This window comes from Tursiops truncatus, chromosome 12 (assembly GCF_011762595.2).
Source record: "Tursiops truncatus isolate mTurTru1 chromosome 12, mTurTru1.mat.Y, whole genome shotgun sequence".
In the NCBI taxonomy this organism is placed as follows: Eukaryota; Metazoa; Chordata; class Mammalia; order Artiodactyla; family Delphinidae; genus Tursiops; species Tursiops truncatus.
Genome location: NC_047045.1, coordinates 68,489,453 through 68,514,871, shown reverse-complemented (window position 1 = coordinate 68,514,871; position 25,419 = coordinate 68,489,453). Strand labels below are relative to the sequence as shown.

The window sequence follows — 25,419 nt, the reverse complement described above, 5'->3', positions numbered from 1 at the left end:
TATCCATTCATCTGTCGATGGACACTTAGGTTGCTTCCATGTCCTGGCTATTGTAAATAGTGTTGCAATGAACATTGTGGTACATGACTCTTTTTGAATTATGGTTTTCTCAGGGTACATGTCCAGTAGTGGGATTGCTGGGTTGTATGGTAGTTCTATTTTTAGTTTTTTAAGGAACCTCCGTACTGTTCTCCATAGTGGCTGTATCAATTTACATTCCCACCAACAGTGCAAGAGGGTTCCCTTTTCTCCACATCCTCTCTAGCATTTACGGTTTGCAGATTTTTTGATGATGGCCGTTCTGACTGGTGTGAGGTGATACCTCATTGCGGTTTTGATTTGCATTTCTCTAATGATTAATGATGTTGAGCATCCTTTCATGTGTTTGTTGGCAGTCTCTATATCTTCTTCAGAGAAGTGTCTATTTAGTTCTTCTGCCCATTTTTGGATTGGGTTGTTTGTTTTTTTGATATTGAGCTGCATGAGCTGCTTGTATATTTTGGTGATTAATCCTTTGTCAGTTGCTTCATTCACAAATATTTTCTCCCATTCTGAGGGTTGTAAAAGCACCATTTATGAACCAAAATACCCAGAAAAACAAATTATCAAATCCTCTCCATGCTTTAATATTTAAGGTTACTGTCAGTTGAAAACGATCTGAAACTCATTCTGGAGTGAGTGAGTGTGTGTGTGTGTGTGTGTGTGTGTGTGTGTGTTTGGGGGGGCACGTATCAGATGGAACAGGACCTATCTCTCTATCACTAAAAAGAAGGATGCCTGTGGTGAGTCACAATGCAGCAAATATAGTATTGGTGTCTGATAGTGGCTCTGACCCAACCACTCAGCACAGATACACTCAGTGATGATTAAATCATAGCGGTGTTCTTTGGGGTCTAATAATGTAAATTTTCTATTAGATAAAACTTGACAAGGGATGTTTAACATCTCTTATTAGTTAAAACTTACATGTGAAGTCTCACCAGAGAACATTTTTGCAGCTATGGTGAATCGTTACTCAATATTTAATTTGCTTGAGAGATGCTGGAGGAGGAAACACGCTTCCTGATTAAGAAGTAGGTGACTAAGTCTCTCCATACCGCCTTCTTAATCAGGTCCACATTCTCCAAAAGGATGGATTACGGAAAGCCTGGGTCCAGCCTACTCTGTTCCTATCCCGGTGTGTCGTCCAGAAGCAGTCTTTTGCCTCTGCTTTTTTCTTTCAGCTGTTTCCTTGGAGGTCTCTTCACCCTGCCAGCCTCACATTCGACCCGGATGCAGATAATTCACAAACACAGATCCTCAACTAGACTGGCCTATTCACTGTAGGAGGAAAGAGGGAGAGGAGGAAGAAGAAAGGGGGGGAGCGGGAGAGGAAGGGGGGTGAGGAGTGGTTGCTTACTTCTACAAGGTAGGTATTTCTAGCTGTCTGTAACAGTAGTCCTCATCCTGGTTGCCCATTAAAATACCCTCGGGAGCCTTTAAACAAACACCCATGTCCTGACCACACTCCAGGAATGCTGATCTAATTTGTCCAGGGTGGGGTCCAGAGATTGGTATATTTTAAAAGCTCTCCAAGTGGTTCTCCTGGACGGCCAGAGTTGAGAACTATTACTCTAACTCTTTGGAGGACACAGCAGATGTCTATGATGTGTCAACTGCCCTCAAGATGCTTAAAGAATGGGAAGAAAAAGATGAAGTGGGGGGGTAATCTCAGATGGACTGTCAGGAAGTACAAAGCTGCACGGTGAGTTCTGTTAGTGCCCTGAGGAAAGGCAGGGCTTCAAGACCAGTTGGGAAAATCTCCTGAAGGTGGGATGTGTGCTGAGCCTCGAAACAGAGCTGGGTTTCCATCAAGTTCTCTCTCCCCTCCCGCACTGTCACACCCCAATCTAGAGCCTCCTAAATGGATTTCATTCTTAGGGGCTTCCATTCTTGCCTCTCTCCCATCTGTTCTTCCCATGGTTATGCCTTGAAATCATCAGTCCTGTCATGCCACAACTCCACCCAAAACCTATGGGTAGAATAAAAGCCAAGCCACAGGCTTCTCCTGATTGGCCTGAGGCCCCTTCATGAAGTTCACAGCACTCATCCCAACCCAAATATTTTATCCATTCATTATTAACTTCTGCTTTCTCTGCTAGAATGAATTTTCATTATGACAAGCTCTGTCTCATTCACTTGTACCCACACTGACTAGCACAGTGCAGAGTGAGTGACCAGGAAACATTTCCTGGATGTATGGAAGAAAGAGTGACTGAATGGTGAGGAGGAAAGGCCATTCCAGGTGGGAAGAATAGAAAGAGCAAGGGTAAGAAAGGGAGATACGCATGCATGTTCGTGTCCATAGAACACAGAGTAGGACAGCTTGGCGGAAGTAGAAGCTGCCTGGGAAATAACTGACAATAAGCAAGTCCTGTACAGTCAGGTCCGTACATAGCAACAGATGTCAAGATTTGAACTTCACACCTGTAAAGGTGTAAAAACTGCCCCAGGACTGAATGATCCAGGACTAGGAAAGGAAATCATGTTTCTAAAGCCTGAAAAGTAATGAGGCATAATTTTAGTTACTGTACATAATTAGAAGATTAAATATTTGGAAAAAATTGGTTTATGTGAGGAAATTCAAACTGTAATTTTGGGGGAATACATAGCTGGATGTTAGGGAATTATCTTCTAATAAAGAACTATTCAGAGCTACTTATCAAAATAATTGCAGATACTTTAAATCAAACAGTAGGGAAAAAAAAAAAAAACAGTAGGAAAACCTGCTAACCTCTCTTTGAAACTATGGCTTCTCGACGTATGTATCAAAATTTAAATAAAACAGAGTATTATTTCCTAGCATGTTTTTCAAACCTTGTAGTGGTTCACAGGGTAGCACAGAGTTTGAAAAGAAGTAAGGTGAAATGTAAGCGTTACTGCTGAAAGACCTTGTTGTGCACAGGTGTTGTAGAAAGAGACATAGCCACCACTATTCTGTGACCTTCCCTCTAACCACGATCTCTCTGAAAGAAAATGAAAGGGTCAAATTCTACCACAGTGCAGATTAATGTCTCTGCACTTTATTTAAATATCATTTTTAAATTCTTTTGTGCCTCTTTTCATAATTTCTGTTAATGATCCTAATATTATCATATACTTCAAGTGCAAATTTTGAATACTCTTTATAGTAATAATAAATTTTACAGGTGGACTCTATCAAAAAGCATTCTACTTTACAAATTGTCATAAATGTATGAATGTTTATGAAAAATCACAACTATCTTTTTTCTTACCATGTACTGACTTCTATCTAATAGAGCATTTAGATATAAGATCGTCTTTGACCTTGATACTTAGAAAAGAATTTCCTTTTAGAAAAATTGCTCTGAACTAATTCAATGACATTCGATTTAATTTTTAAATATTTATTATATGCTTACTGTGTTCCAGGCACTGTACTCGATGCTATGGAAGATACAAAGATGAAGAATTCCCACTCTCAAAGCAAGATGACAGCATGAAAAATGCTGGGTTGAATTTTGCTATTGTCAAAAAGAGTTGGACTCAAGTTTACAAATCACTACTTATTAGTGAGCTCTTACTTAGCTTCAGTTTCCTCATGTGTAACTTGGAAAATAACATTTACCTACAGATTGATTGCAAGATTAATGATGTAACCTATATAAAATACTGAAGTTGGTGCCTAGAACATAACACGCATTCAAAAAACGTAAGATCCCTTCCTTTTAAGACATTTAACATTTAAATAGGATTTGCCTTTGTTATATATGTTCTTGACGCCTGACCCATGAAATAGAACTCTGAAATTAGCTTTTTAATGCATAAAGTCTCTTATTATCAATTTTTAATAATTCATGTGAAATGTTAGTTTGGATAAATAAAATCTGCACATTGTTCCTAATCTCACAGGTGTAATTGAATCCCATTCATCTCCAATTCAAGTTTGAGTCCTAGCTCCCTTTCCTTCTTTATTTCATCTGATGGTGATGCTAATGAGCAGTGAAGTGCCCCAAAGCCTAGAAACAAGGAACAAGAAGAGAAATCCTGGACAGAGCTGACACAAATATTTAGTCTCTAAAGAATCAAGCATTGATATTTACACAAGTGAATAGTCTGTTACTTCCCCCAGATGGCTTCTAAATTAGGAAACAGGAAGTTGAGAAGAATTCAGGAGAGAAAGAGTAAGGTGAAAATGGAAAGCATAAATGAGAATGAAGGGCTTTTACCGGTGACCCCCAAATCTGAGTTATATGCTTTGTAACTAGGCGTCCCCAGGAGAGCCTGCAGTTAACACAACTGGGAAACGCTGCCTTCTGTATTCCATCTTGCGAACTCACAATAAATATTAGCACAGGCTAGGATTTACATGCTAATTCTATTAGCATGTTTAGAAACCTGTTTAACACTGTTAAGCTCAGCAATTCCCAGAACTGCCTGAACACTAATTCTGTGTTTGCGTGCGTGCCTGTGCACAGGAAAGGGAAGGGGTGGAACTTAATTAATATCCTGTGAAATTAATACGCAATGGCATATAATTTAGAAAATGGGTAGATTACTGATTTCCCTTCTCTGCCACCAACGTGTGTTCTTGCTGGTTCTTTATGTCTTAAGAAAGGCATTTGCTTGAATTAAAGGGATAGTTCTGCCAGGACATCAGCATAATTCATTGTGGGTGGCAGAAGCTTTAAGTGAGTTAAAATAGGGATTCCAGTTTATTTATTTTTTACTCACTCTACTGCTGTAATTAGAGAAGCTTTGGGCTGATCTTGAAATTGTGCCTTGTCATGGAATATCATACCTACATGCTTATATGATAAGCCCTATGGCATATTTTTTTTAATGATCAAGATGGGGGGGTGGAAAATGCACATGAATCAGCCCAGCCTCTTCCTTCCTACTACTACTATGCAGACACACACACACCCACACCCCTAATATGTGTTTCTTTCACAACTCTCAACGTTCATCCCTAATAATGTACTGTTCCAATTTATTTCAATGCTTTCAATGTCAAATACGAAATTATTTTAGTCACAGAGTTTTACTCCTGGTAAGCGATTTCACAGAACTCAAAATACTATGCCTTCAAAATCCCTGCTTGCCTGCTCTACCTGCACCAAGGACTGAAACAGCTACATTTCATAAACAAACATGTTTTACTAAAAATGGGTGGTCTTATTGTGTAGAATGTGTTTTAAATGATGTATCCTCTTAGCAGAGCTGACCGTGTATCAGGCGCTGTAGGGCATCACTGTAAAACTGATAGCAGCTGAGTAACTGAGCTAATGCTTTTCAGGAGGCAGAGAGTCCATAACACATTTGGGAGAATTCTGCATTTAGTGTCAATAACACTGAAATGGGGAATAATCAGTCCCAGAGTGCGTACCTTCTAAAAGTTCAACACAGCCAAGAAAAAAGAAAAAGTTCTGCATGAGAAGTAATTTGATGCTAATCATGTGATTGGCATTAGAATACTTCCGTAGCCATGTATGTCTAGCTGTCAAGCAAAGATATTAAAAACAAATACATTATTAAAAGGTACATGATTGGCCACTAATGTCTGTGCTCTGAAATTAAAATATCAGAGGATACTGAGACATTTCCTACACTGCATCTAACATGAAGACTAAGCATCAGACGCAAGAATTCTTCTGCTGTTACACTCTGCATACTGTAAAGCTGGAAAAACATTTTCCTTCAGCTCACTGACACCATCTACCCTTTGCCCCCCGCCCTTAGTGACAGTTTTATCATCAACTATATGCCTTTTACACCCACTGTTCTGAGCACAAAAGGATCATCGGCACACATCCTGCAGCCGAAATAACAGTGCAGTCTTCCAAAAGGTGAATGTGGAATTACAATCTGCGTTCCCAATTCCTGAACTTGAAAGCAAACACTGATTGCCTCGTGGACAATGCAGCAGGGTTAACACATTACATAGTTCCCGGTCCTGAACATTTAATTGTGGAATAAGACCAACAAATAGGCAAACCTTCTGCAGCAAAGGGTGCAGACTGCAAACGAGCCCAGAGGCTATGAAGAATTACATGCTTGCTTTACATACCGGCATTGTCCATGTCTCAGGAGTGGCGAGGAGAGTTCTGGAGCCTGGCAGCTGGGAAGCCCTGGCTCTTCTCCTGGCTAATGAAGCACCCTGCCCTTCTGCTGATTATCAGTCCTTGCTGGCGCACAGAGCATACTTCATGCACTGTTTGCAGGAGACACCGCCAGGAAATTTATATCTCCAAGGATGACATACAGCCATTAGCTCCATTACAGGCTGATTAAGAGAGACTGAGCCTATCAAGTGGATACTTGAATCCACTGGGGTTTTCACCTCTGTTCCGGGCAAAGGAGAAAAAAAAAATCACTGCAACGTTGAGTGTATTGCACATTTCCGAAAAGCAGTGCACATGCTATGCAGAACACAGTGCTTTTCCAAAAGATGACAGAGCAAACATGAGCAGGAAGAGGCACAGATAGTTTAAAAGGTAAAAACGGGGCTTCCCTGGTGGCGCAGTGGTTGAGAGTCCGCCTGCCGATGCAGGGGACAGGGGTTCGTGCCGCGGTCCGGGAAGATCCCACATGCCGCAGAGCAGCTGGGCCCGTAAGCCATGGCCGCTGAGCCTGCGCGTCCGGAGCCTGTGCTCCGCAACGGGAGAGACCACAACAGAGAGAGGCCCACGTACTGCAAAAAAAAAAAGTACGATAAATTATCCTTTTGTGGGGACTAATCTAAACGTGGTCCAGCCTCTATCACTGACATCACTGGATGACTGGGCAACTTTTCAATTCAGAATTTTAAAGTTTATTTTTGGTTATTGCTGTTGTTGTTGCGAGTGGGAAAAGAAGAGCAGATCAAACATTCTAAAATAAAGGCTGTCTTAATATTTCTGCTCTAATTAATGCTAACAAGGTGAGTATTCTCATTCCATTTCGGTTATGTTTTCATCATGACTGGCGTTCCTATTTCTGGTCAGATTTTCTGCCCACCTATGCTAGCAGAGAAATTCAAAGGGATTTCACTAAATGTCACTAATAACACAAGAAATAATTGTCAAAAGATGTCAGGGGACCCTATAGTATGTTACAATCCGTAGCCATCTAAGTGACAGAAATTTGAGGATCAAGAGAAATCCAAGAAAGTCCATTTCACTACTTTTCTTTAATTTGGCTATGTAAAGAGGACCCTCAAAGACACCTGAGACAGCTTCCGGGGTCAGAGCATATGAATGGGCAGAGGGCTGAAGCAATCATGGGCTGTGCCCTGAGGCTGTTATGACATTAGACTCTGGGGACAGCACAACTCTGTTTACTGCATTTTCTCAGATATAGAAAAAAAAATACAATGGCCTCATTTGACCTATGATACAATGAATCCACAGTACATAAGTGCTCTACAGGTTTTTTTATTTTGACTAGTTTTTAAAACACAGTTCTGGTGTTATCAAACCCCCAGCATTGTTAAATTTTAAAAAGCGATTAATTTAGTTAGTATTTCTTTATGCCATTGGAATTCCTAGTGACAAACAACTTGCAAATTATTTATAGTCTAGTCTTCTATTTCAACAGCTTCTAAGTATTTTTGTTTTTAATGTCACCAAATTTTCCTATAGATTTTAGTTTCCTTTATTGTTTAGGCAAATTACTTCATTTGTGATATAACATATATTTTCCTTAAAGAAAAGCTGCATTTCTTGGTGATTTTGCCCTGAGATTTTTACCCCCATTATTTTAATTCTGTCACACAAATTTGAAGATATCTTCAGAAAAACATTCTTCATATGTTTTTGAAAATTAGTTTGATCCCCTAAGACTCAGATCACTGTGGCTTCCATAACTCATCTACTTGCCCTGATTAAGACTGCCAACTACCCAGAATGAGTGTCATCTGTAGAAAATCTAGGGCAAACTGACAAAAAAAAGAAGAGGAGGTAGGGAGATACAAAAGCTAAATGAGAGAGAAGAAATATCATGAAGCCTGAGATTTTGGTAAGGAGGAGCTAAGCAGTGTCATCTATTGGCCATGCATACTGACTAATATGATTAGAATTTATATTACCTTTGCACACAGTTCAAAATGTGACTCGATTATTTTTATTAATACAATCAGTCCCCAAAGTACAAATGGATTGTATTCTAAAAGTTTGTTTTAGAAACAGACTCACAGACGTAGAAAACAAACTTACGGTTACCAAAGGGGAAAGGTGGGACGCAGGACAAATTAGGAGTCTGGGATTAACATATACAAACTACTATATATAAAATAAATAGGGACTTCCCTGGCGCTGTGGTTAAGAATCCGCCTGCCAATGCAGGGGACATGGGTTCGAGCCCTGGTCCGGGAAGATCCCACATGCCACAGAGCAACTAAGGCCGTGAGCCACAACTACTGAGCCTCTGCTCTAGAACCCGCGAGCCACAACTACTGAGCCCGTGTGCCACAACTACTGAAGCCCGCACGCCTAGAGCTCATGCTCTGCAACAAGAGAAGTTACCGCAATGAGAAGCCCACGCACCGCAGCAAAGAGTAGCCCCTGCTTGCAGCAACTATGGAAAAGCCCACATGCAGGAACAAAGACCCAACACAGCCAAAAGTTAATTGATTAATTAATTATTTTTAAAAAAGATAACCAACAAGGACCTACTGTATAGCACAGGGAACTCTACTCAATGTTTTGTAATAACCTATATGGAAAAGAATCTGAAAAAGAATATATATGTATTTTTAAAAAATAAATTCATGTTTTAAAAAGTTTGTTTTGTTGATTATTTGGAAAACACTTTTTCTCATAAACACTGATTAGGTTCCAAGAACAGGACGTTAAACGCTGTTTAAGTCATGATGTGATTTATATAAGATCCACAATCTTTTATATACAATGATAAAATCCAGAAAGTTCTAAAAATCTTAATTTTTTTAGAGTTTGGCTCCAAAATGCATTTGGTGTCACAACAAACGTGAAGTGATATGAGGATATTTAAAATCTTTACTTATCTCATTTAGAGTGAATAACATATTTTGCTTCAGAAATTTTAATGTTACAGGTATGGGAATCGATTGTCCAGACCCTGCTGATTGATATATAATATATAGTATATGCATTATGTTACCTTTTTAAAATGCAAAAATTCTGTATTTAGAAATGCACCTGATTCCAAAGGCTTCAGATGAGGGACTAAGGTCCTTCACTACATTTTTGCAATTTAAAAATAGCAGGAAATAATCCTTTCTACTATTTTACTTCAGGATCATATTCCTCATTTAGGAACTCACAATCTCCCTCCCTCACCTGCTAAGTTAAGGTACTGATGTTCGAACTACTGATGTTGTAAGAGATAAACAAGGGATAGGCAACGTAGAAAGGTGTCGAGAAATAGTGAAACTAACATTGAGGGTCTATTAAAAATCAGGCCAGGACTTCCCTGGTGGCACAGTGGTTGGGAGTCCGCCTGCCGATGCACGGGACACGGGTTCGTGCCCTGGTCCGGGAAGATCCCACATGCCGCGGAGCGGCTGGGCCCGTGAGCCATGGCCGCTGAGCCTGCGCGTCCGGAGCCTGTGCTCCGCGGCGGGAGAGGCCGCGGTGGTGAGAGGCCCGCGTACCGCAAAAAAAAAAGAATCAGACCATTTAAAAACTGCGCAAATTGCCAAGGACAGATCTGCTTCAGGTCCCTACTTGCCACCAGCACCATCACTGCCCCGACCCAGCATCAGAAGAAGCCAGCACAACAATGGAAACGCATGGTGAGTGGAACATTTTCCTCAAGCTCCAGGGAGAACCCACTCCCTCCACTGATTTAATTCAGGCCCACAAATAATATGCCCTAGGTGGGGAATGCCTGAATACAAAGCAGACCCTTTCTAATGGTTCCAGAGATGCTGTATGGCACAGTAGCAGCATCAATAAGCCTGATGCTCTACATCAGGTTTTAAAATAGATTTAGGTCCTGTTTTTATTAACCTTCCCATATCTATATTCCTCAACTTCCTTATAATCAGACTCATTTGTTTGAGGCCAGTGGTGAGTTGGAGTACCTGCATTCAAAATACCGTCCGTGCTATCCCACCTGCAGAAAGAAGGCTACAACCTGTCACTGGCCGGGTTTTCTAAGAACCGTCTGCCTGAGGTTGGTTGTAAGGTGTTCATGACTCCAGGCCTGGCCAGCTGAGGTAGCAACTGCAAGGCGACCAGTGGCGTCCAGCACCTTCAAAGGTATTGCCAAGCACCTGGTGATCACCTGGCTAGTATCACGTCTTTGTCAAACACACACACACAGACACACACACACACACACACACACACACACAAACCTCTATTAGCAACTCTCCCTCTCAGTTTCAAAGAAGAGGATGTCTTAGCTTCCTAGAAAAGTTCTGCTTATTTCACATTATTTCTTGCCCCTCCCCCAGTTTTACTGAGATATAATTGACAGGCACTGTATAAGTTTAAGACGTACAGCATAAGGACCTACATATATTGCGAAAGGATTATCACAATCAGCTTAATTAACAGCCATCATCTCATACAGATACAAAAGAAAAAACTGTATTTTCCCTTGTGATGTACTCTCTTACAACTTTCAAAGGCACCACACAGCAATGTTAGCTACAGTCACCAGGTTGTACTTTACCTTCCAGTAATTGTTTCTCTTATAACTGGAAGTCTGTACCTTTCACATTATTTCTCAACTTTCCTAGGAGACGCTTTCATGTGTTGGGGACACAGGGAAGAACTGGTGGCAACCATGCTCTACTTTTCTGACTGGAATCCGAGCCCAGGTGGACGAAGCAGCTCAAATGGAGGCTGTGGAAAGCCAGAGGCAGAAAGGCTTTTCCAAGAGGTGCAGCAACTCCAGAACCACAAGCTACAGATATCATGGTTTGGCTTTCAGGGACCAATTGGGATCCTTCGCTACCAAGTTAGACTCTGTTCCTTAGAATGGAAGAATCAGAGAATGAATCCCCCATGTCGTTATGTTGCTTGTCCCAGCAGATCTCTGGGACACCCTGATCAGTCTGTCATTTCTTGATTCATCCAAAGAAATAAAGAAGTGCTGAAATATTGACTACCAATTTAGGAGGCCCTCAAGCTCGCTCCTGGTCCCCACTGGAAATCTGTTCTGAAAAGATTTCGGCCACTGCTTTGACAAGAACAGATAGTTTTGATGTGTAAAGTGCTTGGGTTTATAACTCTCCTAAGTATTAAACCCAGTCCCCAAACTACTACTACAAAAAAAAAAAAAATTTACAGGACGAAGTTCTGCAACAGATAGTATTTCCAGGAAGATCTGGGCAGAAAAACACTAGACATTTACCTAATGTTATATTGTCTGGATTTTAGGACAATATTTACTTCACATCCATATGGTTTGGATTATCCCTAACGATTCTCCTTTTGAGATTTCTCTTCTATCGTAAGATGGGGCTGTGGGGAGGGGTCTCCTGAATTACTTGTTAACATTTGCTTCTCTTTCCTTACACGTGATCCTTAGACTATGACTTCTATTCACACAGACTTAGATGACATCTTAATGCAGAGGCCATGAAACTTTTCAGCAAACTCAGAACTTCAGCCGGCATCTAGACCTTAATGAAGCTAGAGCCATCAGACAGTCTTCTGACATGTTTGGACCTCTGGTCCAGAATACCACCCTTCTCCTCCGAAGACACAGCAATGCGATATAAAATATTAAATAGGTAAATCACAGCTGGGCTTGAAAAGCTAGATAACCATTTCCATGAATTAGAAAGGAATGGAAAGCTCAAAGCACTGACTGAGCGTCCACCGAGCCCTGCTGTGCTCAAGGGGCAAAAGTAGAGGCTGGAGGCCAGGTGCCCGGTTCCTGTGTGGTGATGGATTTAAAAGAGCTCCACTTAAGAAAGGAGGGGTCAGAGTCAGGCTCTCCTTGAATGGGGCTCCTTGACTCAAGAAAGGACGTTGAAAAAAATGGCCATTGACTTACTTCCAGAAGCCAAGACTTTATAAAGCCTAGGTGGGCAGAGGGAAGATAAACCCTCACAACCAAGAACAAAATAAGCTTCGTGCTGTCTCCCTCAATACAAGATCTGCGATATTCCTCTCAAAATAGAGCAGGACACCCAAAAGTCATTAGAAGACCTGACTCTAGACTGGAGGACCAGAAGGACGAGGTGGAGGCAACTTCAAACCATAAAACTATTAGAGAGGAAGAGAGTCAAGACCAAACCCAATGAGGCAAACAATAAAAAAAAAATGACCTTCCACTGTTGGCTAATATTTTAAAAAGCAAGTAAATAAAATACCCCATAAAACATGATTTCAATATTGATGATATCAAGGTTATGGAAGTCTCATAAAGATTTTTTAATAACTATGTTTATCAAAGAGATAAGTGAAGGCATGACATCTATCAAAAACAAATAGGAAAAGAAAATAGGTGGCTATGAGAGAAGAATAGATGGATATGGAAAATAACTTACAGGAAATCTTGGCAATGAAAGCGAGTCATGACATTTAGACCAACACAGACTTCTCATCAGCAGCCACAGATGCCAGCAGACAAGAGGCTGAAAGAAAATAAATGTCGACTTTGAACTGTATACCCAGCTCTACTACCATTCACAAGCAAAACATTGACATGTTCATAGATACAGATACGGAGACTAAAAATTGGTAAAGGGTGCAATTTAGTAAGATGAAAAGCCAACCCAGAGAGAAGGCACAGGATAAAAAACAATGATGAGTAAGAAGCTAATAAGATGTATTTGTATATTTAAATACCTATTGATTAGGAAACAATTATTTTATAATTCACAAAAACGTCTGCAAAAAGAGGTCAAACAGGATGAACCTAACAAAATAAGGGGAGATGTTCAATGAGAACTTAAAGTGTGAAAGGAAAATAGAAACACTGAATAACTTTAGATTTAAATTTTAAATTGGTAGATAAATTTATAGTTATATATGTTTTGTAAAAATTAAGAACAACCACTAAAAGAACAGAAATAATTTGGTTACTTAGACCAAGTCTCTAAAATCAACTGAATTGCATATCAAGAAGGTATAAAGTGGGCTGGGCTTCCCTGGTGGCGCAGTGGTTGAGAGTCTGCCTGCCAATGCAGGGGACGCGGGTTCGTGCCCCGGTCCGGGAAGATCCCACATGCCGCGGAGCGGCTGGGCCCGTGAGCCATGGTCGCTGAGCCTGCGCGTCCGGAGCCTGTGCTCCGCAATGGGAGAGGCCACAACAGTGAAAGGCCCGCGTACCGCAAAAAAAAAAAAAAAAAAAAGGCACAAAGTGATCCACTGTTTTTAGGGAAGAAAATACTAGAATGTCTATTAACATTTCTTTTCGTATAAAAGATAAACTATTAAGCTATAATAATATTTAACATACAGGTTTCCTTGGCACCTTCACTTTTCTATATGTCAGACTTGAAACATACTGTAAATAGTTCCATATCATAAAGTTGACCCAAATTAGGAAACCAAATTCTTAATTTGGTTTTAAAAGCTTCCAAATGAAGAATTTCAGTGGACTTTCAACTTGTTTGCTAAAATACAAAAGTGCAACACACATTGACTAGTGTTCAAGAACAACCAATGACAACAGGGTAGAAAGCCATTTACTAGCTGAATTTCAACCAAGAGTTCTGCATGAAAAGTTGATGGGGTTGAATTATGATTTAGCAAGTTCAGTCAATGATGCAATTTTTCAACTCGGATATGTTTTTCAACTCTGACTGCCATTAAAACCAGGTATCACAATAAACTCATCGAGAATCAAACAGTGGACTTGCTATTTCTTGAAACATTAAACCAAGATTTTAAAAAAAATGATGCATATTCAGTCATTGCCTTCATTAAAAAATTAATAATTTTTGTGCATAGGACTTTTGTCCTACTAATATAAAACTTTTATTGTTTTTGAAATATTGTTTATTTCACCTTGATCCTGGCTTTAAAGTATTTCGTTTTTATGCTACATAATATACATGATCTATTAATATAGTAGTCAACGTACATAACTCCTCAATTAGTAAGTACACGTATATTGAGAACATGCTAATTTTTTCTGATTAGATTACTGTAGCACCCTACTTCCATGCAACTCCTTCCATGCAAATTCTGTTCGTTCTTCCTAATTCTCCTCTGTGTTTGTCTTTTGGGGTTTTTGTTGTTGTTGTTGATGTCCTGCTGCTGTTACCACGGAAGAAGTCTGTATATCCTTCTCTCTCTATTGGTCACTGAACTCCCAGACACATTTATTCTCCTATCAATCACTAGATCACTTTCCTTCCTTCATTCAAGGAATTACATCCTTCTCACCTTGTCTATAAAACTTTCCCCAACAACCTAGAGGCACATGAAACTTCTAGTACTCTACTTTTGCTAATCACCATACAAAATACAATTACTATTCGGCTTGTTCATACTAACATTTTACTTAATTCATTGTAAGTAAAGGTATTGAATATAGTTCCATGTGCTATACAGTAGGCCCTTGTACTTTATCTATTTTGTATATAGTGGTGTGTATATAATTATAATTATATTTAATTATAATTTATCCTCCTAATTTATCCTCCTAATTTATCCCTCTTCTTCCCCTTTCACCTTTGGTAACCATAAGTTTGTTGCCTATGAATAATTTCTTTTAAGCCTGCAGGTTTCTCTCTCAATTTGACTAAAAAAATGTTTAAAGCTAATCTTTTGTGCCTTGCCAAAAAAGAAATCTCTTGGTCTTCAACAATACTCAATAGTATTGATATGAAAATAAACTTGGTAGTATTTCTGCCTGTGAAGAGACATATGAGCCTCTTTCTAAATTCCAGGAGAGAGCTGCCTTTAAAAATTATTTCTGAAGGGAGACTAAATTATAAATCTATAACTTATAGCAGAATGATATAGGCTTACCATTATCCAGTTCAATTTATTTATCACTTCAAGGATTTTTAAAAATAGTTTTCAGGAACTCTCCATCTACTTTATTATGGCAAATTCTCAAAAAGAAATTATTGCGTCGGCAGCAATACAATCAGGTCACTGGTAAACAGAGGAAGGCCCATGTGTGATTCGGTACAGAGTAACTGGCAAAAGACAGCTCCTGACTCCATCCAACAAGCCAAAAGGGTGGCCTGTTCCTTAAAGGGCAGATACAGATACTTGTGGATGAGTCTACTGTTATAAAACAAGCAAACAAAGGGAAAAACTGATTCACAGAGTCTGCTCCAGGAATATACAGCCTCAACAAGTTCTCCCCACGATTCATCACTTAGCTGAAAGCATGATGGGTGCCCACTCCAACCAGATAGCTCGTTCTCCTCAACTGACAGACGGCTGGCGAGCGCACGCTGGCGGACTGAAGGCAGCCTGCCACCCAGACTCACAGAGATGATGGTCTTTGGCAGACTTGAAGAGAGGGTCAGACTACGGTTTTCTTAGATGAGCAATCAAGGGCTGCCAACTGACAGTGTAATCAATGGCCCACTAACATGATCATCTGGCCCGACCAGACCCCAAAAGCTTTAGATGAGTCACATGCTCTCAGTTTGCCAATGTCCCCACCATTCCCTGTTGTAATATACTGAGCTGCATACACCTTTGTGACCTGCCTGGCTCCTGAAAGCATGTGTGTCCAAGGCAGCAGAATGGACTGATGACCTCTCAAATCCTTTCCTGAATCATGGTTTTATAAAGAAAGGGTAGGATATTTCAACTACCTGTATAGCTTGGAAAGGTGGAAATGTTTAGGCTGGATCTTTTTTTTTTTTCCTGGCTGCACTGTGCGGCGTTCGGGATCTTAATTCCCTGACCAGGGATCGAACCCATACCCCCTGCCGTGGAAGCATGGAGTCTTAACCGCTGGACCGGCAGGGAAGTCCCTAGGCTGGATCTTAATGAGCAGTTCCTACAAGGCTGGCACGGGAAACACCACTTTGCAACCAAAAGAAGTTCTTTCATGGGATAGCTTTCTGGGATTCATGCAACAAGGTGTCCTGGGCTCTAAGTGAATTAAATTTAAATGGCTGAACATTTCTTTAGTGCAAAGATGTTTCTTAACTTGGACAATTCCTTATTAAACATGTACTGATTACCTCTATACAAGATACAGTCCATGAAAGGAGGGATCTGGTCAGTCTTCCTCATAGCTCCAAAAACAGTCCTAAGTGCTCAACAATTATTTTTAGAATGAATACATGACTAGATAAGTGATGGGCGGAAATAAACATTGTGATCCAGGCACGTCCATTTCTCCAACAGGAGAATCCCACCATGCTTCAAAAGCACTGGTCACTTTTTTTCACTCAGTCATCAAATTCTGCCTGATCTCCTTAAAGGGCCCAACAAAAATTTAGTTTCCTCCTACAAAAGTACACTTTGCCATATATTAGTAAACAGTGGGTAAGTACTGATACTTACTTAGTCTTCAGATCAATTGGGTAAATGATTCTTTTTCTCTATGCTGCTTCTACCTCCTCATCCAGGCACTCATTGAAGAAGAAGCAGACAACCTGAATGTTTTATATCAGCCCAGGACACCTAGAACAAAGTGCTGAGTACACAGTAGGTATCAATAAATGCCTGGCTGGTTTAACTGGGGACTAAGTTCTCTGACTTTTCCCACTAACATCATCATTCTAAGGGAGTGAGGGATAAGATCCTAAGTTAATTATTAGGGACAAATCTCATGTGCTTACTACTCACCCCCTAAACCCGGCACAGATAACGTGAGAAACACCAGACATCTAAACGTTTCTAGAAGGACTCGTTAGGACCGCAGCAAACATCTAGCTGCCGTCTTTGAGGAGTGTGAGGCTGAGTGATTCCTCCAAGGTGGTTGTATAAGAGTTCCTGGGAGCCATGGGGAAAAAAGAGATAAACATATGTCTCTGATGTGAGGGACAAGACAAGGAAAGGCACTGGATAACAGTCGGGGTTTAACCAGGTTCTAGAAGAACAGCAGGGAAATGGGCCAAGAGGAGGAGCCCGTATGATTGTTCTTAGAAAAGAAATTAGCCGTCCTATGACTGCTTTCTCTACCTGATTCACACTTCTGCTTTCAATGTGCTTTCTCCATCGTCTTTTCATCTATATTAGTTTCCTGTTGCCATTGTAATAAATTACCACAAATTTAGTGGCTTATAACAACCTAAATCTATTCTTACAGTTCTGGAGGTCAGAAGTCTGAAATGAGGTTTTCTGGGGCTGAAATTAAAATGATGACATGACCGGACTTCTGGAGGCTCCAGGGGAGAAACCATTCCTTGCCTCTTCCTTGGCTTGTGGCCATATCACTCCAATCTTTATTTCTGCTGTCACGTTGCCTTCTCCTCTCCTGACCTTCTTGCCTCTCTATTATAAGGACCCTTGGGATTACATTCAGTTCGGCTGAATAATCCAGGATAATTTCCCCAACTCAAGACCCTTAACTTAATCATGACTGCAAAGTCCCTGTTTCCATGTAAAGAAACATATTCACAGGTTCCAGGGATTAGGGTGTGGACCACTTAGAGGGGGTGGGGGGGCATTATTCAACCTACCACATCATCATCATCTTAACGAACTACATCTCATCCAGCCAGTCATCTTAATAAATGTTCTCTCTCGCTGGAAGCTGCTCAGAGACAGCCAGAGTCCCTCCTGCTGCCCCCTTAAGTACATTTGAGGTCTTGAGTGTTGGGTAATAGGTAGAAAGTGGTGGGAGGGGTATCAGAAAGGGTGCCAGTAGTGGGATTTGAGCAAGTAATAAAAGAATAGTTAGCAAGAGAAAAAGATAGAAGAATTATAAAGAAGAATGTCAATATAATAATGGATGCGAGGGACTTCCAAGAATCTAATTCCACACGGCATTCGAAAAAACTGAGTCTGGGATGCCCCTGAGGCTACCACCAAAAGTGTTCAGGCCAAAGCTACATTAAGAATTTAAAAACCTTTTTTGCAAGGGCACAGCTGAAACTGTGTGTTATAGGAGGGAGGATGGGGGGGATCAAATCCCTCAACCCCTGTTTCACTGGCTCCCCAGTAGAAAATATAGATAGCGGAAGAGAAAACCAAGAGTCAGTACTCTGCAAACACGGTATATGTAATACATGTTATTCTGAACTTTGTCCCCAAGTTTGGTGTATGGATTACAGGGAGTAGGGATTTCACCTTATTTTTAGGAAGGTCTATGGATAGAGGATGATATTCACCTTGAGTAAAAGAAATCACCTTTAACCCTTTAATGAAAATGCACGAGGACTTCACCACTTTCCTGGATGTCTTATGTTTCGGTACAACTGCAAAGCCACGGAGGTGTCCTTGACCTCCACAGCACTCCTTACAGGAGGGATGGGCCATCAGCTTCTAAGTGTGGTTTCTCTCATTTCTCGGAGGCGAAGGTAACTGTCTTCCTGGAAGTCATTCCTGTCCCTCTCCCACAATGGGTTTTCTCAAGATAAAAACGAATGGGTTCTTCCTTAGAATGGAGAGTGAGAACACTGAAGGGGGAAACATATGCCAAGAGTAGAAAAGAAAGATCCAGATTATACAGCAGAATGATGTGGCATGGACATGGATGCTGGGAACAAAAGCAAAGGCCAGAAGGAGGCAGGAGCCGGAGCTCCGGGACAGCCACGGGACTCGCTGGCACAGGACATGAGGTGGAGACAGAGGGGGCCAGCTAAGAGGTCACAGGACTTGCAGCCAGTGCTGCAGAGCCCTAGGAACAGCCTTGTGGGTGGACGCTGTGATTCTCACAGTGAGATTTGGTATTTCTAGAGCAAAAATCATTCACTTGCTTAAAACCTACTACATTATCTACCCAAAAATGCTTACTGCTGAGACCCTGATACAGATATAACTAAGACTGTCTCTTTACTAGTGAAGCTCAGGTACATGGGAGCCTCTGCACCAAGAATAACCACCAAGAGGTAAACCTTCTGAGAAAGGATGAGAAGCTTAGCCAGCCTCCATCAGCTTGGAAAATGAAGCATGCTAAAAAGACACGGTATCAAGACTGAGAGGAGACCAGGAACAGAGCGATACACAGATCTGGCTCGCTGGGGACAAAAAAAGTATTTCTCATGGCCAGTTTGGCAGGACCAATGATCAAGATTCAATGACCATTTGCATCGTGCTATAAAACATCTGTAGTTCATTTGAGAGAGTCAAATTAAATTACTTAGTAAGTCTGATGATTAGCAAACTCTCTTAACTTTACAGAATCTCTGCAAACCGTACAATTCTGAAATACTCTTATTCTTTAAAGTACTATTTTAAGGGTCCCCAGTAGCCATTGCTTAATATCAGAAATAGTTGGAACCAAGGGAAACTTAAAAAGAATCTGACAGGAACAAACCACTAAGTGAGACTACCTGTAACCCACCTACTCAGAGACAGGAAGGGAGGGGGAAAAAGTTACAGAATGAATGTTAAAATAGTAACATCACCATGCAGCGAATCACCAGCGTGTTTATCTCTGGATGGCTACATTAAGTAGAACATTCTGGCAACATTCTTTTTCTTTATTCTAACAGCATTCCTTCTCCCTTGAAAAAACAACAACAAAATAAGCTCTAGTCCTCTTCGTGAAAGCCTAATGTAGGACTCTGTTCCCTTGAACTTTGGGTAAAGTTTGAAACTTGTAATTTAAAATGCGAATGTCAAAATAGCATACAGGCATGGAACTTTCAGTTAGCATCAGCTTGTCAAGGTCCCCTGGGATGTCTGCTTTGCGCACACCTTACAGCTTGCTCTGTGAAAGTCTGAATTAAAAATATGTTAGCTCATCAGTCATTTGAGTCTGGAAACATTTAAATAATTAAGCTCCAAAGCCAGTCAGCACCACAGAATGCTATGACCCTGCAGATGTACTGGGCCCTGTGCACTCCATGTCAACAGATCAAAAACTCTCCCAGCATCAAGGAAACATGGCACGAAACCCTCCACCTAGGAAATGTGGCACAAAACCATCCATTTTTGTTTCATGCCAAATAGGCTAGCATACCAGAGGCCTATCACCTACCCTCCTTTTTTTTTTTTTTACCTTATTAGCCTTTCCTGTGTCACTTGACATCCTCACCCTAGTTCATGTATATTTCGGGGCCCATCACCTAACTGGACTTCTTACTGAGCAACATCATGCCTTGCCCGTCTATATTTTGCATCAAATGCATCACACCTTATAAAGGTTTCTAAATTTGTTCTTACTATAGGATTCTAAAATTGGCTTGCTTCTGAAAACCTGAACTGAAAATGTAACAGAAAAAGACCAATTTTAGGAAGCTGTACGTTATTCATAAAATCATTACGTAATAATCTTCCTTTCAGAACTTCTTCCCCTAGCTAATGTGTTTGCAAAGAAAGTCTGCTTAAACCAGCTGACTGGAAGAAGAGAGCCCCAAGTCGACGTCCCTGCAGACTCGATTCACCCAACAGACAGCCTGGTGAATGAGAGCAATGCAGGAGCAAGTGCTCTGTAGCAGACCCAGCGCTGCTTCCTTGCACAGGTGCAGGGCCGAGCCCTGCTTGCCCAGAAGTGCAGGCTGTTGGCTCCAGACTAGTTGATGGCCACCTCTAGAGAGGTCCGCATGCTGGTCTGCCGGGTCTGGCCGAGGCCAGTGCCAAGGCAGAAGCCCGGGCCCGCTCCCTGGATCATCGTCATCATCGAGTCGAGAGCTCTTCCTACTTCCCTCCCCAGAGACAGCAATGACACCCCATCTCCACTTAGGCATGTTCAGTCTGTGCCAGCCCCTGTGTGCTTCCACATTCCAGGGAATATTTTCATTGGTTCTAAATACAAGTAGTTAACCTCGAATGGCTTTTCAGCTGCAGAGCTGTCAAAAATACACATTTATTTTACAAATTCATTCAATCAACCCTCACTGAGCACCAACGTAGCAGAGCGTCGAGCAGAGGGGCTCAGCAGTGGATGGGCCACGGCTCTGAGGGTTCAAAATGGGCAGAGGAAGTCCACAACCTGAGTGTCTGAATATTTGTTATTTAAACAAATATTAAATTTAAAACTTTAAATATTAAATTTAATAATATTAATATTATATTGTCAATTAAAATGTGTTCTATCCTCCAACCTTAATAAATATACCTTTATCATGACCTAGAACATGGCAGCTCTGAGGCCCACCCTTCTCTGCCCATCCCCAGGTTTGTCCTATACCGTGAGAGCTGCCCACTCCACGCATATCCAGAGAGTGATATATACACTTTCTGTCACACATCCTCACAGAGCCACCCCTCTGGTCTAGGGGTACAAACACCAGCAGTACAGTCTGCTGTCACCCTCAGAAAGATAGGTCTAGGGAAGTAGCCCAGGCAGGCCCTAGAAGTGGGCTGAGGGCTGTTTGGAACGGGAGTTCCAGGACCCCAGGTACACAAGGCATGTCCTGGAAAGGGGGCAGCACATTCCTTCCTTGTGAGAGAGGGGTAACTGGAGGAGGCCAAGGGGGCCCAGGGCAGGGGCTCCTCGTGCCTGGGCCTAAGGGCGGCATTGAGGTCAGCGCCTACTGTCCTGGCATCCCCTGGGAAGTCCTTCATCCCATCTGGCCCTCACTGGCCTTAGGCCAGAGGCCCTCGGCGGTCACTGCTGTGTCCAGCCTCCTTCCTGAACGTATAGACTCCTCGGAGCTGTGGCCTCTCTGTGGCCTGTTCATGCTTCTCTTGGCGTTTGGAAACCTTCTGCTGCTCTCACGTAACTCTGGGCAGGGGAAAGGCTGCCTCGGGCTCTGCTGGCCTCATGAGCTCATTCTCTGCTCTTGTGGGGCAGGGAACTTGGTGACATTCTCAGGCAAGTGACCCAGAACACCGTGCAGATGTCTCTTTTTCCTTCTCGGCGGGCTTCATGCAGGGTCCTCCCAGAGTGTCCTAAATGTGTCTCAGTCTGTCTGCATCCATGATTAACCTAAAATTCTTTCCAGTGTTTTATCTTATGCCAGGCCTAGTCTTTGGAAACTCAGAAGTCAAGAATTGGCTGCACTGTTCTCTGCATTCGGCTGTCACCCTTTCGGAAGGAAGTGGATGCAGAATGCCCCAGCTGCCTGTACCAGTGGTGATGTCATAGGCACAAAGGGTTACAGAAAAAAGTCTGTTACTGTTTCAAAATACTGTCTCCAAAACATACATAAAATTAGTATAAGAAACGCTGTCCTTCATATACAAATAGAATTACATTGGCCGGCTGGCCGTAGGACATAGAGGCTGTGTTTTTCTGGTAGCAGGTATGGATTTGCTCCACTTCATCCGTGGTATCAGCTCATCCACCTGTTGACCAGCACATGCAGTGGCAAGATGGCCATCTGGGTTTGGGGGACAGGATGAGGCCGCACAGCGGAGCAAATGAATCTATCCACACGAAGATATCATAACAGACTATTCTCGTGACCTGTCTTTCCCACGGTAACCTCAGCAAATAAGACACAAGGCTTTTTCTTTCTTAGACCTTCAGAAATAGCAGATAAGACAGCTTGTTCCTATAACTAAATAAACAAATAAACAAACAAGTAAATAAATAGAAAGTTGTTGAGCTCCCGGAGTGACACGTAAACCTGAAGAGTTCACTGAAAGGTCTTTGACCTGGGGGTCTTTTCTTGTCTTCAACAGCACCCACTTGTGATCGCAAATGCCTATCAACTGTGCAATCCAGAAAACTGTAATTCGCTTTCTAACACCGATTTTATATTAAGGCACATAAGTAACATGGGGGAGGTGAAATGCTATGTTCCTCTTGATTAGTGTCTTAAAATAACAGAAGTAAGAGCCGCATGCTGATAGACGTTGGCCCCAAAAGTACGTTTAAAGCCAGAGACTCAAAAGTACATTTAAAGTCAGAGGCTGGCATTTGCCTCTGAACAATTCAACCGGAAGCTCACTAGGACTTGCATGATCTTACGAATGTGCATCCTTCACCTTCAAGGTGGTGAGTTCCTGAAAGGCATCTGCAGCACATGAAAAAATTTTTAATGACTATTTGACCGAATACAGGGAAGATACCACAGTAAAAAAATTAGTTTTGTAAAAATCCTGTAGATTTTAATGACTGTAAGGCCATCCAAAATTCCAATTCTTATGTAAACCAAATTCACTTTCAAGCAAGTACATTTTCTTTAATCACTAAGTACCAGTAACCCAATTTTAAACTCTGTTACCATGAATTTTAATTGTTGAACACAGAGTTTTATTGACTATAATATTCTGAAATCAACTCAACCTGGGCATGACTATTATATTTTTAAATACATGGCTGGGTTAGGTTACAAACACTTTGTTTAGGAATTTTCCATCTGTCTTTATGAGAGAGAGTCATCTGTCATTTTCCCTTCTGGCTTTAGACTGAGCTGTGTTTCAGTATTTTCTGTAACATGAAATAGTTTGTGTAAGATTAGTGTTATAGGCTGAAATTGTGTTCCCCAAATTCATATGTTGAAGTTCCAACCACTGGTACCTTGGAATATGACTGTATTTTGAGATAGGACCTCTAAAGAGGTGATTAAGTTAAAATGAGGCCCTTGGGGTGGGCCCTAATCCAGTCTGACTAGTGTCCTTATGAGAAGAGGAGCTTTGGACCTAAAGAGACACCAGAATGTTCACGCATAGAGCTAAGGTCTTGTGAGGACGCAGCAAGAAGGCGGCCATCTGCAAGCCAACGTTGAGAAGCCTTAGAAGATATCAAATCTGCTGACACCCTGATCTTGGTCTTTTAGCTTCCAGACCTGTGAGAAAATGAATTTCTGTTGTTTAAGCCACCAATTCTGTGGTGTTTTATTATAGCAGCCTTAGTGGACTAATACAATTAGAATGACTTGTTCCTTGAATGCCGAGTTGAACTCACTAGTTAAAAACTTTTGGGTGTGGTGAAACCAGATTTTCGATCACTGATTTAAATTAGTTAATAATTCCAGGACTTTTCAATGTTCTATTTCTTCTTGAGCCAATTTTTTAGGAACGTGTACACTTCATCTGTTTTCAAGGTTATAGAAATCAAATTGTTTATCACATCCTCTTGCTACCTTTTAATACATGCAACCTCCGTAGGTATATTCCTTTTCATTTCTACTATTGTTTATTGTACTTTTCTTCCTTCCCTCACGGATATTCCCAGGTGTGTCATTTCCATTAGTCTATTCATAGATCCAACTTCTGGTTTTGTTGATCCTCATATATTTGTTTCTGTTTCATGAATTCTTACATTTATCTTTAGTATTTCCTTCCTTCTGCTTTCTTGGGTTGTTTCTGGGAAAGTCTTACTCTAAGAACTGACATTTGGGACATCTAGTGTGAATTAGTGGTTTTAAAGCTCTGCTGGGCAAGACCCTGGGATATTCTTTGGTGGTGTCTCAGTGGCTACCATCGAGGGTTCCTCACTCCCACCCACTCCACTTGCCACAAAGAAAGCTCAGCTATTTTAATCAAAGTAGCTCTGGGAATTCCCTGGCAGTCCAGTGGTTAAGACTCCGTGCTTCCACTGCAGGGGGCATGGGTTCGATCCCTCGTTGGGGAACCAAGATCCTGCAAGCCACGTAGCCAAAAAAAAAAGAAAGTAGCTCTACCTTTATCCACTTTACATGCAGAATTTCCATAAAGTTCGGGGGAAAATGGTTGCACCTCCAAAAAGGAAATTTTTTTTTTTAATTTGAAGACTACAGAAGGATTGAGCCAATAAGATCTATTTCTCCCATATCATAACTTCTAGTTCTTACAGCTACACATATTCCTATTGACAGTGTAGTGCGTTAATCTTAAAGTACCAACTTACAACTAGGGAAATCTCTCCACATTTGTCAATGCCAGAATCCTTCTAAACCGAGATCCTGTAATTGTATCTATAATATCAGTGATCTTAAGCATAAAAGGCTTTGGGAGATCGTTCTCTGCCCAGTAATGTTTAGAATTTGTGCTGAGTATTAGACTAATTTTTTTACTCTAACGATCCTTCAGGTAGAGTTCCCATGAGGTGGATGAAAGAACGGTACTTCTCAATTTCAAAACAGAAAACTTGCATTCAAATATTTCATTAGTTTGTTGAATATGTCTATGAAAAACTACTCCAGCTTTTTCCTCCATAGTCTCTGGACTTAATCTTTTAACCTTGAATGAGTTGCTAACAGGCTTTTGGTACAATTATTCTATTACAGATCATTGCCATAAACTATTTCATGTTACTGAGAGATGCGTTAAGAATAACATCAGATTTTATTTTTTAGTGTAAAACCTTGGATAACATTAATTCATCGAATATATGCCTTTGATTCCACAGGCAGAAATAATTTATGGACTTATCTAAATTATTTGGCATAAATCGCCTATAAATGTTTCTCTTATGTCTGTATCACATTTTATTGCCAAAAAATTAGTGTGATGGTTTCTTAGAAAAACAAATTAAAAATTAAAATACTACAGAACAGTACTGAGTCTTAGCTGCAACTCTCTTTTTTTA

General features: G+C 41.1%; 1 protein-coding gene across 4 annotated transcripts in view; it reads right to left on the bottom strand.

Moving 5' to 3' along the window:
- Positions 1-25,419, bottom strand: part of PHACTR2 (phosphatase and actin regulator 2) — a 254,176-nt gene that overhangs the window by 180,432 nt on the left and 48,325 nt on the right. Inside the window, exon 1 of one of the 4 annotated variants that reach the window (XM_073789679.1) lies at positions 6,071-6,208. The exons of the other annotated variants lie outside the window; for them this stretch is intronic. Coding sequence (XP_073645780.1) covers positions 6,071-6,083 — 13 coding nt within the window. The 5' untranslated portion in view covers positions 6,084-6,208. Of the gene's footprint in view, positions 1-6,070; positions 6,209-25,419 lie in introns of those variants that run through there. 4 annotated transcript variants of the gene reach the window in all.